Source organism: Arachis stenosperma, chromosome 10, assembly GCF_014773155.1.
Source record: "Arachis stenosperma cultivar V10309 chromosome 10, arast.V10309.gnm1.PFL2, whole genome shotgun sequence".
Classification (NCBI taxonomy): domain Eukaryota; kingdom Viridiplantae; phylum Streptophyta; class Magnoliopsida; order Fabales; family Fabaceae; genus Arachis; species Arachis stenosperma.
In genome coordinates this window covers 130660862-130679467 of record NC_080386.1, presented here as the reverse complement: position 1 = coordinate 130679467, position 18606 = coordinate 130660862, and the positions used below count along the sequence as shown (strand labels likewise).

The 18606-nt window shown below is 35.2% G+C and overlaps 2 protein-coding genes across 2 annotated transcripts; both read right to left on the bottom strand.

Moving 5' to 3' along the window:
• Positions 1 to 1293: 1293 nt before the first annotated feature.
• LOC130957751 (uncharacterized) lies at positions 1294 to 6395 on the bottom strand. Its single transcript, XM_057884597.1, has 10 exons — positions 6182 to 6395; positions 5359 to 6062; positions 4649 to 5173; positions 4232 to 4611; positions 3698 to 3998; positions 2748 to 2978; positions 2476 to 2649; positions 2186 to 2386; positions 1967 to 2080; positions 1294 to 1688 (listed from the first exon to the last, which is right to left on the bottom strand). Exons 2-10 carry the CDS (start codon positions 6025 to 6027, stop codon positions 1356 to 1358), a joined length of 2928 nt encoding a protein of 975 aa, XP_057740580.1. The 5' UTR covers positions 6028 to 6062; positions 6182 to 6395; the 3' UTR covers positions 1294 to 1355.
• A 7962-nt stretch (positions 6396 to 14357) lies between these two features.
• On the bottom strand, positions 14358 to 18277 carry LOC130954868 (probable inactive leucine-rich repeat receptor-like protein kinase At3g03770). The gene is made up of 7 exons (XM_057881651.1): positions 16578 to 18277; positions 16316 to 16449; positions 15884 to 16127; positions 15515 to 15726; positions 15399 to 15424; positions 14977 to 15088; positions 14358 to 14875 (listed from the first exon to the last, which is right to left on the bottom strand). The coding sequence occupies exons 1-7, from the start codon at positions 17953 to 17955 to the stop codon at positions 14636 to 14638; spliced, it is 2346 nt and encodes a 781-aa protein (XP_057737634.1). The 5' UTR covers positions 17956 to 18277; the 3' UTR covers positions 14358 to 14635.
• Between the last annotated feature and the right edge of the window lie 329 nt (positions 18278 to 18606).

The following is an 18606-nucleotide window of genomic DNA, read 5'->3' as shown; positions in this document are numbered from 1 at the left end:
ATCTAACGGTTTTTTACTATCAATTTCATGTAAAATTAACTATATGTCTATACTTGAGTTTCCAGTTTATTATTTTCGATTTTTTATATATGTAATATTCAATGTAGCAAAAATATATATTTTATGTAAAATTAAAAAAGTAAATTAAATATGAAAAATACAAATTGTAATATATATTATTAGATTGAATAAAAACTTTCATAATCAACTGATTTATTAAAAATAAAAAAATTCAAAAATTTTAGAATTAAATTGATATTTTATCAAATATATATTTAATCTATATATATTAGGATTAAAAATTATTTTGTTATCATTTCCCCATTAATTAAAAGTTACTTCGTAATATTACCTTTATGTTATTTTCAATTTACAGTTTCTTGATAATTGTATATTCAACTAAAATCATAGATAAAAATTGAGTATAATATACAAACATCTAGGAATATATAAAAAAAAAATGTGTCCATATCTCAAAGCCATGTATCATATCTCGTTTTAACATCTTTCTCAACTTATCTCGTTTTCTAATGTGTGTCCTTGAGTACCATTAAATACTTTAGGCTTCCAAAATATACGTTTAAGCAGAATTAAATTTGATAAGTTTGTTTCTAAAATAACGAGATTTGTATAACTAGTCAAATCTTTATCTACAACTTCGTTCATTAATAGATTCTATCTTCAAGAGCATTTCCTGATCAACGAGACAATGAGTAATTGAGTACAACCATAATTTGGCAAGTTTGGGAACTTGAAGTTTCATCAAGTGTATTTACTTGATTCAATTACCATGTTATACACATTTCTTCTTCTTTTAATTGATATAGTTGTTGATATATTATTTTTGCTCTTTTTGTACGCATCTCTAATGTTGTTAACATATATTTCTCATCTCATCTGGATTCAAAAACAGCAAAATATATAACCTCCAATATTTGCCATATTTGCTATCACCAAATGAATGTCTAGCTACCCTCTCATCTAGGTCGTGTCACAATTTGGGATTAAGTTCCTCTTAACTAAAAAAAGATTAGTAAAATAAAAAATTGAGAGTCTAATTATTTTTAAATTAAAATAGTAAAATCTACCCATAATAAAATTATAAATTTAATAGTGGTTAATTATTTATTTTATTATTTTATAAATTTCTTTTTTTTATTTATAAATATACAGGTCATTCTAGTATATAGTTATATTTCGATAGTTATGATAGTTATACTAGTTTAAAAAATAATATTAAAATTAAAATAATATTTTTTTATTGTTAAACAACATTTTTAAAAAAGTATTGCTACAAAAAAGTATTTATCTAACTATAAAAAAATATAAGCATACAAGCGAAGACTATTTAATATTTATTCACTATTCAACCAAATATCCCTGAGGAGTTCATATCTAACTGGAGATTCATCTTTTGACTTCAAGTTCGGTTTAGCTGAAACTTGTGATGAGGACAAGGAACCACTGAAGAAGAATATTGAGGATAGTGGGCATTTCAGTTCGTCGAGCTCATCGTCACTGGTGTTTGATTTACTTAGAACACAAGATCTACTTCTTCTCAACTGAGATTTGTTTCCAAAGTCCCCAACAATGCTTGCAATGGAAGTTGCCGGTGGAGGCAAATATATAATTGGAGCTGCAATGCATGGGTAGTTTAGGACAGATTCGTTTCCTTCCTGTGTATCACTCTGCATCAAATTTAAAATAAAAAATTGTAGATCATAAATCATTCAACATTGTATATAAGACAGCCATGCATATTATGAGTATAGTATGTTGAAAGTTGGAACAACATTATTAGTATAATGTTATGTATGTGTACTTAATATAAGGTAATTAAGAATATGAATTATAACTCTTAATCATTTTTCATATATGGATATTCAAAAATGTTATGTATATAAAAAATTCAGCTATTAAATCTGTATAATGAGACTAAAATTAAGTGCATATTAAATTAACTAACCTCTGAATTCAGAGCATCAAAAACAGTAGGGGGAACTGGATCAGTGCAAAACTCATCTGGCACAAAACTGTCTAGAATCTTCTTAATAAGTGTTGCACTGAACATTGGGCATACCTTAGCAAGAAAGAACCCTTTTAGTGTGATGAATAATTAAACAATTTGATGGTAAGTTGGTAAGTAATTGAATGAATGAAGGGAGGTTCAATGTGATTTGCAAACCTCTTTCCTAACTGATGCACTTAACAACATGTCCTTAGGAAGCATTAGAAGGTCACTAAGTGCATTAAGAAGATTGAAGGACTTGAAAGATGTAATTTGTTTCTCATTATTCTTTTCATTGTCATCTTTTTCCTTTACTGGATGGTCGTCGTCGTCCTCCATCCCGAATAGGTCAGTCAACCATCTAGACCATGTCCCAATCTGTAGGAATCAATTTCATTTCTTAAAAATTATATAAAAAATGGCCCAAAAAATGGCTATTTATCATTTACAGGAACCAAAGAACTTACCACAGTTTTTAAGTGTGCACCAGCTCCAAAGCTTGATTTCCCAGGTGGAATGGGAAGAACCTTTGGATCAGTAATGGGATCCGATAGAGGATCAGTTGGGATTTCATCATAAGACTTGCGAAGAATTGCATTGAACATAGCCACATCTAATCTTGCCACGCATTGCTCCATTATCTACATCAACATAGTTATGCATTCTTCTCATTAAGGAAAAGATGACAACAAAAACGTGGAACAAAAAGAAAGAAGGTTTTGTGGAGACAGAGACTAACCAATCTATGGATTATAGGCAAACAACCACACTCATGCCCTGCAGATCGAATAGGACAGAGCCTTTCACAGGTTTCCTTGAATGCTTTCTTCCAAATATCAAGTGGCAAGTTCCCCTCCCCTTTCTCTTTCTCATATGAGTTAGATTTTCCTCTCTTGTTTTTTCTTGAGGCAGAATTCACTTCCTTTTGTGCCAATTTTGCAGCAATAGGTTGCATATGTGGAGTCAGAGTCTGGATAAGAAAAATAAGGCTGCATATGTTAGATTGAAAGGTAAAATATGTTATATAGATCATAGCCATAAAATTTCTCATTAATTCAACATCGTTTGATAGACTTTGTAAAAGCGAACTATTTTAACTCATTTCATAATGTTGTCTATTTTTCTTTTTTACATAATTTTGGGCAAAACGATGTACATGATATGTAGCTAATAGAAACTGATGTAACTTCACTACCTTTTAAGTAAAGAGTATTACATTATAAGAAAAGTTAGAAGATAAAATCCGAACCGGTCTTATATGAATGACCAAAATCACCACAAAAATAACTTTTTCAAAATTGGTCAATGTGACCTTTTAGTGACTTTTAGATGAAACACTCAAATTAATCTTTAATATATTTCAGATCAAACACTTTAATTCTTAATAAATTTTTATTATTTTAGAATTTCCAAAAAAAAACTTTATGATATTTTTTAAATATCTAATTCTCTTATAATAAAATTTACTCATCCAACATGTATATAAAAAAAATTATTCAACGTGATCTAGAAAATAACTTATCCATCAATCAGTAAGAGACTTTAGAGTAATAAAATGTAGTTAAAAACTATAATGTCCAATTAAAAATTCGGTAAATCAACAAATATATATAATTGGTACAAAATTTCACCTAGCATTGCAGCATTAAGGTTGTTGGAGGCGAAAGAAAAGATAAGATCAGCATTTACCTGCCACCAGATAGATTCAACAATGCGAGAGAAGATCCAAACTTCCACTTTTTCCAGTGCTGATATGAACACCTGTGGATCCTCCCAGTTACCAAAACTTGCATAGCCTATTGCTCTATGTTCATTTTTTGCAGGGTGGTATCCCTTCAATCTTGCAGCCGTGGAGGTTATCTTGCCGTACAAGTCACCGTTGTATTTCCTTCCGCGGATAACTCCAGAATTATTTGATTGAACTGAATCTTTGATGGATTGGTTTATAATTGTTCTCAATACTATTGTATTAGACAACCAAAATGTTAACCTGTACCCAGATGAAACAAGAGTTCAATTAGTTGCCACAATTTATGATGAAACTATAGCAGCAAAATATTCATTCTTATCTGGATTAACTACTTTGTTGATCCCTATAGTTTTATCAAATTTGTAATTAGGTCTTTATACCTTTTTTTTTCACCTTCTTATTTTGGTTTCCGGATAGTTAGGTCAACTGATACATTAATGAAAAATGAAATAATAAGTAATCCTAAAAAATACCTTGGGACATCATTTCCACAAGCCTTCACAACAAGTACTAATCCAGAAACAGAACTTTTAGCAGCACCAGATCTTGTTCCTTGAATATTTTCTTTGCAAGCATGAAGATACAGCCTGGAAAGGCGCCGAGCCGGCGCATGGACCTTACTCATGGAGTTTCCATGCTCAGCAACCACTGAATACAAAGCAGCCTCAATAGCAGCTGCTTCTCTTAACTCTCCTTCAAGCTTCTTTATCTTCATTTCCAAGTGCTCCATTTTTCCATCTAAACCACCATTTCTTGTTGCTTTTGGATAAACCTTTCGGCCATTCCCTCCATTATTTCTTGAATCTCCAAGACCACCATTTTCCTTTACTTCAACATAGTGATTTGTACCAAACAATCCAGTTTTCCAAGCCGAGTCTGCCGGAGATTTTCCAAGCCGAGTCTGCCGGAGATTGCGCAAGCTGCAAGATCTTTAGTCTGTCAGTAGAATCCTTAGTACTATCAAATGAGACTTGATCTTTGGGACCTTGTGCTACCAATTGTTCATCTCCTTTCTCATATCTCCCATTTAATTTCTCATTGCTTTCACAATTATCACAGTTTTCGTAGCTAGGATTCTCGCCTTTGTAAACACTACTAATTTCAGATAATGTGTTCCCTGAATTAATAATGATAGAAGCATTTTCTTTGCTCTTCCTTTGAACACCTGCAGCTACCTTTTCATGAACATTCTGACCCACATTTTCATTTTCACTGTTTCTTGTCCTGCTTTTAGAATTCAGATCAAAACTAAAAACTAAAGATGAGGATGAAGAATCTGAATCAGCACGTGCCAGAACACGTTCTTGAGTTGATAGTGAATTAAGGTTAAGAGAGTGAGATATGGAAGCATCAGAAGCCAAGGAATTCTTCTTCTCATTCATACTTGTATTGTAAATTTGTCTATCTGCCCCATTCTGCCAAATTAAATTTCAATTATTATGTTACAAAATTGAAAAACATTTTTAAACTATATTAAATGTACACTAAAATCAGTTACCATAAAATACATATTAAATTTAAAATATTCATTAAAAATAAATTAAATTACACGTATATTTATGCACAAATCTATGGTAACTGTGGGAGAAGTCGCACGTACCTTTTCCGATGAATGTGAGGAGTGTTCATCGTCATCATCATCAGTGAAAGAAGCAATCTCAGCTTCCTCAGCATATTCTTCACTGATCAAATCCGAAACAGAGCCTCCACCATTACTATTGTTTCTTTCCTTGCAATCCTCTGTAGAAAACCTGTCCTTCAAGGAAGAGCTACCGCGACTCTTTTCTACTCGCTGAATCTTAACAAACAGCAATGGCGGATCTGTGTTTCTGTAGCTCCTCTTGCAGTTCATAGGCACAGTAACTTCGAATCTCTCCTTGTGCATCACAAAATTTGCCAAGTCTATGGTTCCAGATGCCAACAACTGTGACTTTTCGCGTCGCGGTTCGTACAAGTTCAGGTCCAAGAGATTCTTCTGGAACACGTCAGCATCACCGCCTCTAACAGCCACGTCCCTTAACAACGTAACAGAAAGCTTAACCGACTCGTTGAATTCGATTTTGCCTTCGCCGATAACGGAACCGAGTGAAGGAGAAACGAGTTTGGTACAACCGGATGAAGATTCTCCATTCTTCCATTGAATGAGTACGGAACGAAGGGATCTTAGGGATTGTGTTGGAGGCCATGGCTTAATCTCCTTAAGATGAATGAGGTAATCAATTTGAATGCTTCCACTTCTTCTGTTCTTAGCTTTCATGCCTAGAACCATGGCTTGTTATGTCAAGTAATCAGTAGCACTCTGATCTGATGAAAAAATCGCCATGAGAGCTATCAATCAATACATGAAACAATTTACAAGAAATATAATGTTCTTTAACATTTTTTTTATACAGAAGAGCGAGTAGAGTTTTTATATATTTTACCAGGAAAAAAGAGTTGGTGGTGGTAGAATCAGAAAGCTTGCCATAACTGACACGTGAGTGCAGGTGCATTCTATGGTATTTTATCTTTTTCTGTTTTGTTCATACATTCTTGACTCTATTTCACTTTTCCTTTTTCAGTTTCACCTGCAACTTCTAAGGCACATCGCTTCTATATATACACACTAATGTTTGTTTGGTGTATAACATGCATACCATGATGCAAAGCAAAGAGACATTTGGTAGTGTTAACAAAGAAAAAGATAAAATTTAAAAATAAAAATATTATATAACTAATAAATATTATTATTTTTTATTAGTAATAATTTGCATTCATATTTATAAATATTTTATAAAGTATATAATTTGTATTTATATTTACTAGAATTTTGTACACATAAATCAATACGGTTTGTACTTGTATTTTTTCAAAATTTGTATACATAAATTAATAAAATTTATTTAATAAAAATAATTTAATATTTGTGCTGACTAAATAATAGTAAAAAGGGAGTCACTTAGATAAAGACGTTTAAAACGTCTTTTTTTTAGATGTTTTTAAGTAATTAAAATTTAATACATATAATTGATTAACTATATTATTTTTATCAAAATTAGATCAGATAAATTGAGTTAGCCAAAAAATTAATAAACTATATCTTGAACCGGTCTAAATTAATATTTTTTATAAAAAATAATTACAATATTTCTATTATAAAAAATGACTAAAATATTCTTTTATATATATAAAAACTCTAAATTCTAACCCTTTTTTTTCTTTGTGTCATTATAGAGTTTAGGATTTTTAAAATTAAAAAAATATATATAATAATAATATTTTAGTCATTTTCTATAATAAGGTTATTGTATTCATTTTCTATAAAAGAATATTAATTTAAATTGGTTCAAGGTTTGATTTACCAATTTTTTGACCAAATTAATTTGTTTAATCTAATTTTGACAAAAATAATATAGTTTAATCAATTATATGTATTAAATTTTAGTTAATAACAAACATCTTTAAAAAAAGACGTTTTAAGTATCTTTATGGAAATATCTCCCTATTAGTAAAAAATACTAAAAGTTATTAATTATCTAAAATATTTAAAATTAAAATACATAACATCTTAAGAGAAGGACACTAAAATTTCTGAAATTGAAATACATAGTACATATATGATATTTATGTTCAATATTTTTTTGTTAATATAATATCTTACTCTGCGAACATTATTTTAGTTTGAAAAAAAGGATTGGGTAGGCTAATTTTGTTGGCCAAGAACATGATATATTATTTGGTAGATGACAAAACCACTTCGTTTGGTGTAAACTATGAAATCACCACGTTCCAAGATGTTGATACCTCGCCAGAAATTATGTGGACCTACAATATAAAGTAATGCTATTTATGTATTGGAAGTAGAATTTTTCTTGAATGTAGATAGTTTATCTTTACAATGTCGTCCCTCCTCATTTTTTTATGAAGCTTATCATCTACTTCAACATACTTATAAAAAAAACATGAGAGTTGTACTATATGCTAATTTTAGAGCATATTTTTTTCCACAGTTTTACTGTATGCTAATTGCAATGGATCATGCTATGAGAGTTGCTTTAATTTGGTGACTCGGTTAGACTTGGATTTGTTGAAGTAACAGAACATTGGTGGTAGTGGTATTGGTTACTCTACTAAACCGCGCGTGAAGAACACGTCACCACTCACACGCACCCAATAAGCGTCGTTTACACACAATGGTTGTCTTTGACAACAGCAATCCACCCATAGTTTACTCGTCTTGCCAACGAATTTAGGTTGGTCGAGTAATCAACTCACTTTTTCTTTTAAATAAATATTGGTAATTCAAATTTCACCATGTGTATATACCAATTTATTAATTGGTGACAAACTTAAAAAATTGTACATTTTGCCATGATTATGTTTTTTTTGTCCATAATAATCATGTCAGCCTAACTAATATGGATTTGAATTTTTTAGAGTTTGAATTTCACTTTAAAGAGTAAAGTGTATTTTTTCATCATTTATTTTATAAGTAGGACCAAAAATAAATATAAGAGAGAAACCATTCAAAAATAGAAGATCACACTTTACCCTCTAAAATATAAATTTAAAATTTAGAGGATCCAAATTTAACTAATATTGTTGAGAAATATGATGATAGTTTGAATGTTTTGTATAGTTAATATGTATTCTAATGGTATATGTTAGTGTTATTGTTAGTAAAAGTTTTTGAATTTTTTATTTTAGTTAATAAACAATAAATACATTGAAATTTTAAATTGTATATCTTATTCATACAAATTTTTTAATTAATAGCATTAACATTAAGGTATATATTAGCTAAATCTTATTTTTATCATTTTAAACGGAGTGTTTTGTTTCGGTGAGTTAAAAATAGTTATGAATTAATTATTATAACATTTTGTTATGTCTAGCCTTTTTTCAACATGATATTTTTATTTATTATAATTTAGTCGTATATATGTAAACTTACATATTTTTTTCTTATAATAAATTGTTTAAAATGTAATATTATAACTCATTTAATAAATTATAATTAACAAAATTAAACAATTTCAAATAATTAGACAGTAACCACTAATCACGATAACCATAGTTACCTACAGAACCCATCAATAAAAATGGCCACTTTAACTTATGACGATGATAGAGTAGTCATGGTGGTTTAGCCATATATCGTAGCCTAAACTTTAGCTTCAATTTACTTTATTTATTATTGTCTAGTGGCTTAATATGTGCTAAGTTATTTTTTAGGGTAAAAAATCATATTAAGCCAAATGAGTGGAAAAATAACGTAAATACGCCAAAGCAAAAATCGTTTCATCAATAAGCCAGACCGCATTTTTATATAATTCGAACCAGCTTGGTTCGAACTCAAAATGGTAGTAATTCGAACCAAGGTGGTTCGAATTAGAGGTTGTTATTTCAACGTAATTCGAACCAAGGTGGTTCGAACTTCACTCACACATAATTCGAACTAGGCTAGTTCGAACTACTACCATTGCAAAGCATGTAATTCGAACCAAGCTGGTTCGAATTACTCTCCTTCATAAATCGAACCAAGGTGGTTCGAATTACTCTTGATTCGGCTATATAAGGAGTTCGAATCACCCTCATTCGAACTCTTATTCCTCCCCCCTACCCCACAAAATCTCAGAGAAAACGACCGAGATTCTCTCCGAATAATAGCTGAACGGAATACTCTGCTCATAGGGGACGATCCGGCACGGTTATATCGGTTGGACGGAGTCGCTCATATAGCCGGGGTCATCGACGAGGAGGTTAGTACGGAAATATTTTTATTCTAGCGGTATTTGTGCCTTAGTGGTTTTGCATGTGGGTTAGATGGTGGTTTATGTTAGTGGTTTATGTTAGTGGTTTATGTAGGTGGTTTATGTTAGTAGTTTAAGTTAGTGGTTTATGCTAGTGGTTTAAGTTAGTGGTTTCTGTTGGTGGTTTATGTTAGTGGTTTTGCATGTGGGTTAGATGGTGGTTTATGTTAGTGGTTTATGTTAGTGGTTTATGTAGGTGGGTAATGTTAGTAGTTTTTGTTAGTGGTTTATGCTAGTGGTTTAAGTTAGTGGTTTCTGTTGGTGGTTTATGTTGGTGGTTTGTGTTAGCGGTTTTTGCGAGTGGTTTATGCAAACGGTTTATGTTAGTGGTTTAGGGTAGGTGATTTTCGTTAGTGGTTTATGTTGGTGATTTGTTTGACTTTTTTTATGCTAGTTGTTTTTACCGTAGCTCTTTTACGTAAACCGGTTTAGTTAAGCTGTTTCTCGTTAGGCTGGTTTATTTATGCGGTTTAGTTGTGCGGTCTATGGATTTGTTTTCTAGTTGGTTATCTTTCATGTAATGTTATGCGGTCTTATTTAGCAGAATGGTATGTTGATGATTTATGATGCTGCTTATGGTTGTGGTTGGATTTCAAGCCGGTTCTAACTGAGCGTTTCATTTTGTGAGCAGCCCCAGCGATGCATTAGGAGCATGCGACAGCAGCAGGGCATGCGACTTGATGACAGATACGTTCCGTACTTGCAGATGGCAGGTCTATACCATCTTGCAAGGCTGAATGACCGATGGTTCCGGCTAGACGAGGCTCTTGTCAGTGCTTTCGTAGAGCGATGGCGTCCAGAGACGCACACGTTCCACATGCCGTTCGGAGAGTGCACCATCACACTCCAGGACGTGGCATACCAGCTGGGTTTGCCAGTGGACGGCCGTTACGTGAGCGGGTGCTTGTCCGAGTTCCATATATACATCGAGGGTGGCCGTCCAGCCTGGGTCTGGTTCCAGGAGTTGCTCGGAGTTATACCTCCTCCCAGCCAGGTTCAGAAGTACGCAGTGAACTGCAGCTGGTTTCAGGAGACCTTCGGGGAGTGCCCTGAGGATGCTGATGATGAGACTGTGCGCCGTTATGCCCGTGCGTACATCATGATGTTGTTGGGCACGCAGCTGTTTGCGGACAAGTCCGGGAACCGGATTCACATCAGATGGCTCCCGTACGTAGCTAGGCTGGAGGAGATGGGTACCTACAGTTGGGGTTCCGCCGCACTGGCTTGGTTGTACCGGTGCATGTGCCGAGTGGCAAACAGACATGTGGTCAAGTTAGCGGGCCCGCTTCAGCTGCTCCAGTCTTGGATCTTTTGGCGCTTTCCTCGATTTAGGCCAGCAGGATATGAGGAGTCGAGCTGGCCATTGGCATCCAGGTACTATACTATGCCTTCTCTATTTCAATTTGACATACATAACTGCGTAGTCATTAATATTTCTGTTCATGTAACAAATGTGTATGGTGCAGATGGTCAGGTTACAACCCTTCCGGGAGCGAGAAGGGTCCTAGAGTGGAGATGTGGAGGCTCAGGATAGACATGTTACAGGATGGGGAGGTGAGTATGCTACTTAACAAGTCTCCTTTAGAATCTAGCATTTCTAGTTGTGTGATAAAGTTGCCCTGACAAGGGCGAGTTCCTTTTGCAGTTTCTATGGATGCCGTATACTACTCCGGACGTACTTCAGGTTGTGCATCCAGAGGTTTTGGAGCCTCGGCATATGGCGTTGTGGCGCTCTGTGACGGCGCTGATCTACTTTGCTGTGATAGAGTGGCATCAGATAGATCGTGTTCTTCCGCAGTTTGGTGGGGTTCAGCCCATTCCGCATCCCGCCCTGAACATTGACTTTTTGATGTCCAAGGACGGTAGAGGCGGCGATCGATGGTTCCCGTCTACTTTGCAGAGGTGGCATCTCCTTTGGGACTCTCGTCAGGACTGTGTGCTGAGGTTCGACGTTGTAGGCGACCCCGGTCCTTCGCATGCGTTCCTTGACTGGTGGCGTCAGTATGGTAAGAGGTTCTTGTCTCCAGAGTCGCAGTTGGGGGATCCTAGAGCAGTTCCTATTCCATTAGAGGCCTCACAGCGGGGTCCGGGGCGAGTTCCTGACATGGATCGTCAGGAGGACGTGCCGGACAGGCGTAGGGTTGATAGGAGGATGGGTGTGGGGACACGGAGGAGCCAGCGTGAGTGGAGGTTCCCTGACCTTGGTGTGCACGATGATTACGACGCCGGTCCCGCTAGAGGCGGAGGACGAGGCCGGCGAGGTAGGGCGAGGGGTCGTCCTGACCATCGGGACGACACCGACGATCAGCATCGGCCCGTTGGTGGGGGTGGTTCAGGGGCTGCTGCATCTGCTGGTACTACCACACACGATCATGGTCATGCAGGTGAGTTGTATGGTACAGGGATGGGTGCCGAGGCTTACACAGGTGATGCTGTACTTGGATCAGGCCCTCTTGGAGATTACTTCGTTGGTGTGCCAGCCGATGACCAGCCTGAGCAGGGGGGGACACCTTGGCGCATCTCCGGATCACAGTGGTCAGACTTCATTGGGTCAGACACGCTTGTTGGGGACTTTGGGAGTCCACGCTTCCTTGACGAGATCAGCGCCATCATGCAGGGGGAGGCCACTCCGCGCAGTGGTGGTCAGACCTCAGGCACACAGGCCCCGTTAGATGTTGATCTGAATGAGCCTCCATCCTCATCCGCTGGTCACCAGTTCCGTCTCGGAGGTACTCCTCCATCCGCCTTCACCGCTGCATCACAGTCTGTCGCAGGGATTTCGGCGACACCCCTGCATGTTGCGCCACCTGCACAGCCTGCCCCACCGGATGACGAGGATGACATCGAGGATGTCGAGCCGTTGATCCGCCGAGGTCAGAGGGCACGGGTACCCCCTCGCTGTGGCACTGGGTCGCATCTGTTTAGATGAGTCATGTTTCATGTATTTTTTTCTTTAAAGTTCAATCATGTATGATTGTGGTTTGTACTTTTTTTTCCATAGTTTGGACAGTTTCCAATATTTAAATATTATTACTGAATAATATTTTATTTTAATTATTGTCTTTAAATAATACTTCTCCGCTAAGTTAACCCCAAAGAAGAGCATTTCAAACAAAGAGGCATGTTAGAGTCTTTTTCGTCATCATATTTGAAACTCGGTGACAGTGTTATGTCTTGTCACCCATTTTTTCCCTCCACCAATTCTGTTCATTTACTTTATTATGTTGTAGTCTGTTCTCCTATGTTTTTTTTTTTTTATTTCTCTTGTGGGACATTCACTTCGTACAATCAACGAATCTTGAAACAGTTTAGTGATTATTTTTTTCTTATTAATTTCTGCATCCACGGAAAGTGTTGCATTATTCATAAACAATCAAACCGGTCTGGTTCGAACTATGAATAGTGACATAGGCCGGGTTGGCGCCATACGCCGCACCTCTTTGGCCGATTCGGATCTGCTTCGTCCATAGATAAACAGCTCAGTCAGTCTCACCCTAATTCAAACCGGTCTGGTTCGACCTATGATTTGTGTAATTCGAACCAGCCCGGTTCGATTTACACGGAAAACCCTTTCTCTCTATAATTCGAACCACCTTGGTTCGAATTACATTCATTCATAATTCGAACCAGGTTGGTTCGATTTATTAACAAATAAAATAACCTAATTCGAACCACCCTGGTTCGAATTACTCCCATTTTGAGTTCGAACCAAGCTGGTTCGAATTACTAACAAAAATAAACCATAATTCGAACCAACCTGGTTCGATTTACTAACAAATAGAGTTCGAACCAACCTGGTTCGAATTATATAAAAATACGATCTGGCTTATTGCTGTAACGATTTCTGCTTTGGCGTATTTACGTAATTTTCTGAGCCAGTTGGCTTATTATGGTTTTTTACCCTATTTTTTATTTTTTAAATTATTAATTTAATCAATAATAAATATTACTTATTAGTAGTTTTTAATTCATCACATAACAGTTTTAAAAAAAAGGTACAATGAAATTGAAAGAGACTATTTTCTGCTGTGGGAAAAAAATTACATAATTAATTTGGAAATTGATGGATAAAAAAAAACCTATTTCATACTATATTTAACATATTCACAATAACAAGCTAAGTGCTCTTATAGAATACTTGTTAATTAAACATTTTTGCCGTTTTCATTTTGATATATTTTGAAGCAAATAACAAACTATTTTCCAAAACCAAAAATAAACTATTTTGAAACTATTAACTTGCAAAAGCTGCATTATCCAAACTATAGAAAAGCAATAGTAGTCAATCATTAAATGATAGTTTGATCCTAAGTTGAAGTACCTGTTTAATTGTTTTGTAAGAGAATATATATTATTCTCTCTTCCAAAACTAATGATCACACCTAACTATATTTTGAGACACAGATATATTATATTCAACATAAATAAAAATAATGTGAGGGGTTGGGATGTCAACTTCAAGATTGAAGTTATAAGAAATATTTATTTTAGGTAATTTAATTAAAGATGGAATACATCTGTCTGAAATTAAAATAGGATTTGACCTGTCTCCTTTCCTAATTAAGTTGACAATACATTGAACTATTTCAGTATTTCCTTTGGCTAATTGAGTTTTATGCTTAGGAAACAATAGCACAAGAATGAGGTTCATCTTATGAAATAGGAATTTTCTTTGTGCTTGAACTACACTTTTTTCCATTTTGCTTCAACTTTAATGGTGTTTTTTTTCCTTTGAATTTCAATTTTACATTCAGTAATGCTAAATGTACAACATAAAAGTATATAATAAAAGTTTAACACATAAATATGATAAATATACAATTTATTTTTCAACATAAGCACACCAATATTAGAAATACACTGTCGTTAGGACCTTCAACCTACCAGTCCTTGTTCAAATTCTTGAATTCTCCTACTTTTCTAGTCCCTAAAAACTTGTATGAATCCTATATAACAAAGCTCTATCATAATCTAGAAAAACCTGAAGAAACAGGAGGAAACATTTTTACAACTATATCCTTTACATTTGCACTGAGATTGACATCATGCATCACTATTTTACCTTAAGTTATGGTAATGTGAGTCCTACAAACTTGGACCTATCATGTTTGAATCTGATTTTTGATCCGCCTCTGAAGTAGCTTGAACTTGAGCAGCATACTGCAAGTTCCATAGAACATCCTCGAAAGAGGGACGGGATGAAGATTCCGGCGATATACATTTCGTTGTTATGGATATTGCGATTGACAACGACTCTTGAGAGCAAGTGGTCAGTACTAATGGATCCACAATCTTTCTTCTACCATCTTGACTGCCAAAGGAAGCCTATTGTTGTTCACAAGTAGCAGAGTTTATTAACTAATTTTCGAATAAGAAAAATAAAAAGAAAACAGAAAAAACATGTACTCTTGAAATTTCTTTTTTACCTTTTCATTTACAAAGAATGTTTCTCCTTTGTCGCTTGCTATCGGTCCAACAAGTGATTCGAGCAATATGAACCCAAAATTATAAACATCACTCTCCATTTTTGTCCTCTGGCTACAAGATAAAAAGGGGAAATTGATAAGTTTATTTTCCATCTACTGAAAATAATTTAATCATAAAAATGGTAATGGCAGAGGTAGGGGCCAATGAGGACCAATGTGGTTTGAAGGAAACAAATGCAAGATCTGAATATGTAAGCAAATGCTGGAAGAGTGAAAACTAAGCAATAAGCATGAATGAATGGTTCTTTGATGTCATCACTCTATATTAGAGTGTGTGGTTTGCCAAATGTTTTCGTGCGAACCACACCTAATATCAGTGATACCAAGTAAACAGTAAAGAAATAAAGGTGGTAGTATCATACCATGATTTTAGTTTCTCTCCCTTTGCCTGCAACACAAAGAAAGCAGCAGAATCACTCAACAATCAATCATGTTATATGATTGCTAAACAACTAGAATGACTTCACAGCAAACATACCTCATGCTTGTCTATTTCTTCTCGAATGATCGCGATTCCATAGTCACTTAATTTTGGAATGTGATGCTCATCAAGTAAAACATTCTTTGTCTTTAGCTGGTTTTCGAAACAACCAGGGATGACACCGGTATGTAAGAAATGCACAGCTTTAGCAACTCCAATTAGAATTGCAAGTCTATCAGACCACTTAAGTGCCTTCCCTGCTGAAAACTCTGCATGTTTGAATGAAGCAAGATTAGTGAAGTCAATCTTCAAGGCAGAAAGCTATCATATACAAAATAAATCAACACTATAATTTGGAAGTTTGGACTAACAATTTAGACTGATGCATTCATCCAGATATGTATATTATAATAATGGCATTCTGACCTGACAAATAGCTCCGATAATTTCCATTTGGCACATACTCATACACAAGATGGAGTTTGTTGGAACTAGAATCATCATGTCCCTGGAATTCAATACAATGACCCAAAAGGCTAACCAAATTTGGGTGTTGAAGCTTTGAGAGCAAATCCAACCGGGCTTTAAGATTTTGAATTGAGCATTTTTTCGACAGAGCCAACGATCTTATCATCACGTGGGATCCGTTCTCTAGTTTACCTTTGTACAGCTGAAAATTAATAGCAAATTAAGAATGGAATTTCCAATTAAGATACAGAACGAGTATGACAAAATAGTTATTCTGTTTTGGTTTTATGAATGATATAATCTTGAAAAGGACTTCCCACCTTGCAACTTTATAGCAAACTGAAATAAACTTTCAAAACAAAAAAAGATTGAGTTGTTGAAGAAAGGTACCTTCCCTATGGAGCCTTCTCCAACATAAGTTGACATGTCAAAGTTTCTTGCAGCTTCCTTCAACTCTTCTATTGAAAACTGCCGACAGGTCATAGTAGTTTGCGACCCAAGTTTCACTGTTTGAGAAATGAATCCTGAAAAGAAACAAGAATTAACACAATACTTTTTATTAGAATTGTACCTCCACTTAATTAAGATCTAAAAAACTTAAATCATTGTATAATATACACACCAAAATTTGCTGCCTAAGCAATGCACTTACTTGCATTTGCAAGGATTTCAGAGGAAACCCCTGTGGTGGAGTTTCCTTGGAGAATCTTAGGCAACAAATCATGCCTAATTATCTTCCTCTGAATCTGATGACATTTTTTACACATGAAAACTCCAGACACAAGAATCACAATCACAAGTCCAACAACCATGGCCACCACCACGGCTACTTTCCACGCCTTGACTTTCTTCCACCCCAAGCCAGATTCGTCGCAATAAGACCCTCTCCGCTGAGCGTGCGAACCAGCATTGTCGATAGACAAACAGTTTCCACCATATCTAACAACTCTACTATCAGATGTATTGGCCAAGCAAGAAGGTAGTCCACCATTTAACTTGTTACCAGAAATATCCACAAAGCCGAGCTTGCCGCCACAAGTAAGCTTCCCCAGAATGCAACCACTTAACACATTGTTTGCCAAATTCAAATAACTAATGTTTGGTAAGGAGAACAAGGAAGGTGGTGGCACCCTGCTTAGGTAATTTGATGAAAGATCTAAATGCTGAAGATGAACCAACTCACCAAATTGCTTAGGAATCTCTCCATGTAAGGAATTATTGCTCAACAGAACTGTGACTACTGATTTGGGGAACATTGGTAGTTGAGAATCTAAATTGTTTTCCCTTAAATCCAAAACATGTAGAGCAGTCAGAGCAGTTAAATCAGGCAATTCACCATACAACTCATTGTGGGGCATGGAAATAACTTCAAGTGTCTCAATTTTGCAAAGTGAAACAGGGAATTGACCCTTGAATTGATTGCTCTTCAAACTCAACATTGTTAGATTAGAGAAAGAGCCAAACCAATCAGGCAGAGTGGCATTAAAGTAATTTCCATCAAGTGTTACAGTGTGAAGCTTTACCATGGTGGATATTTTTGGTGGTAAAGCACCAAACAAGAAATTTGAACTCAAATCCAAAACCTCAAGCAAAGACAAACGGTGAATTATTTCAGGTAGTGGCCCCCATAACCCTAAGGACACTAAGCTAAGAACCCTTAAACTCGTTAACCTTGTTAGTGTGGTGAAAAATGAATCAATGGAGAAATTCAGGCTTAGTGTATGATCGGGAATTGAATATCCATCAAAAGTTGATGGCTTGAGAGATTTATCACCCATGATTTTGAGCTCCGTTACTGAATCATGGTCGCATTTAACGGTCAAATTTGGGGATGAAGAAAGGGAGCAGAGGTCAGCATTGTAATTTTGCCAGGGTTGCAAAGAGGAAGGGTATTCAAGTAATTTCCTGAGTTGAAACAAAGCTTGAGTCTGATCTGATTGGAGCTCATAGGTGGTTGGGATGAACATGAAAAACAAAGACGGAAGAAGCAAAACATAATATGTGATTGAAGCAAGTTGGAGGAGCATCATGCACAGAATTTGATGAAGGATTGGAGTACACTTTGAAAACTTAGTTAATTAAAAATAAATAAATAAATAAATAATTGGTGTGAAACATGGAAGGAGAAAAGAATGAAAGAAAGAAAGAAAGAGGCAGTAGCAGAAGGGAACAGCACCTTGGAAAATGTGAGAAAGAGGTGACATTAATGAAGAGGCAGGGAGGAAGCAGAGAAGTGTAGAGTCACTCACATTCACATTCACATTCACAAGATAATAGAAAATGGTAGTTTCTGTTTCTCACTCTTCATGAATTAGTCTTTCTTCCTTCATGTCCTTTCATGCTTTCATGATTCAATATTTCAATACCCCCTCTTTAAATTAAAGTGCAAATGGAATTCCTGCTGCCTGCTAAGAATAAAGTAGGCTAATTTTTTTTTATATTGGTTAAATATACGTGTAATATACTGTTATTGGAAAATTAAGTGTTTTTTTATACGGTGTTTTATTTAAATCGGACGGTCCGATTTGTTTGAAGAAAAAAATAAACTACAAATTGGAGGGTCTGATTTGTTTGAAAAAAAATAAACTACAAATCAGAGAGTTCAATTTATTTGTATTTTTTATTTTTTTTTATTTTTAAAAATAAAAATCGGACGGTCTAATTTTAACATTAATTTTTTT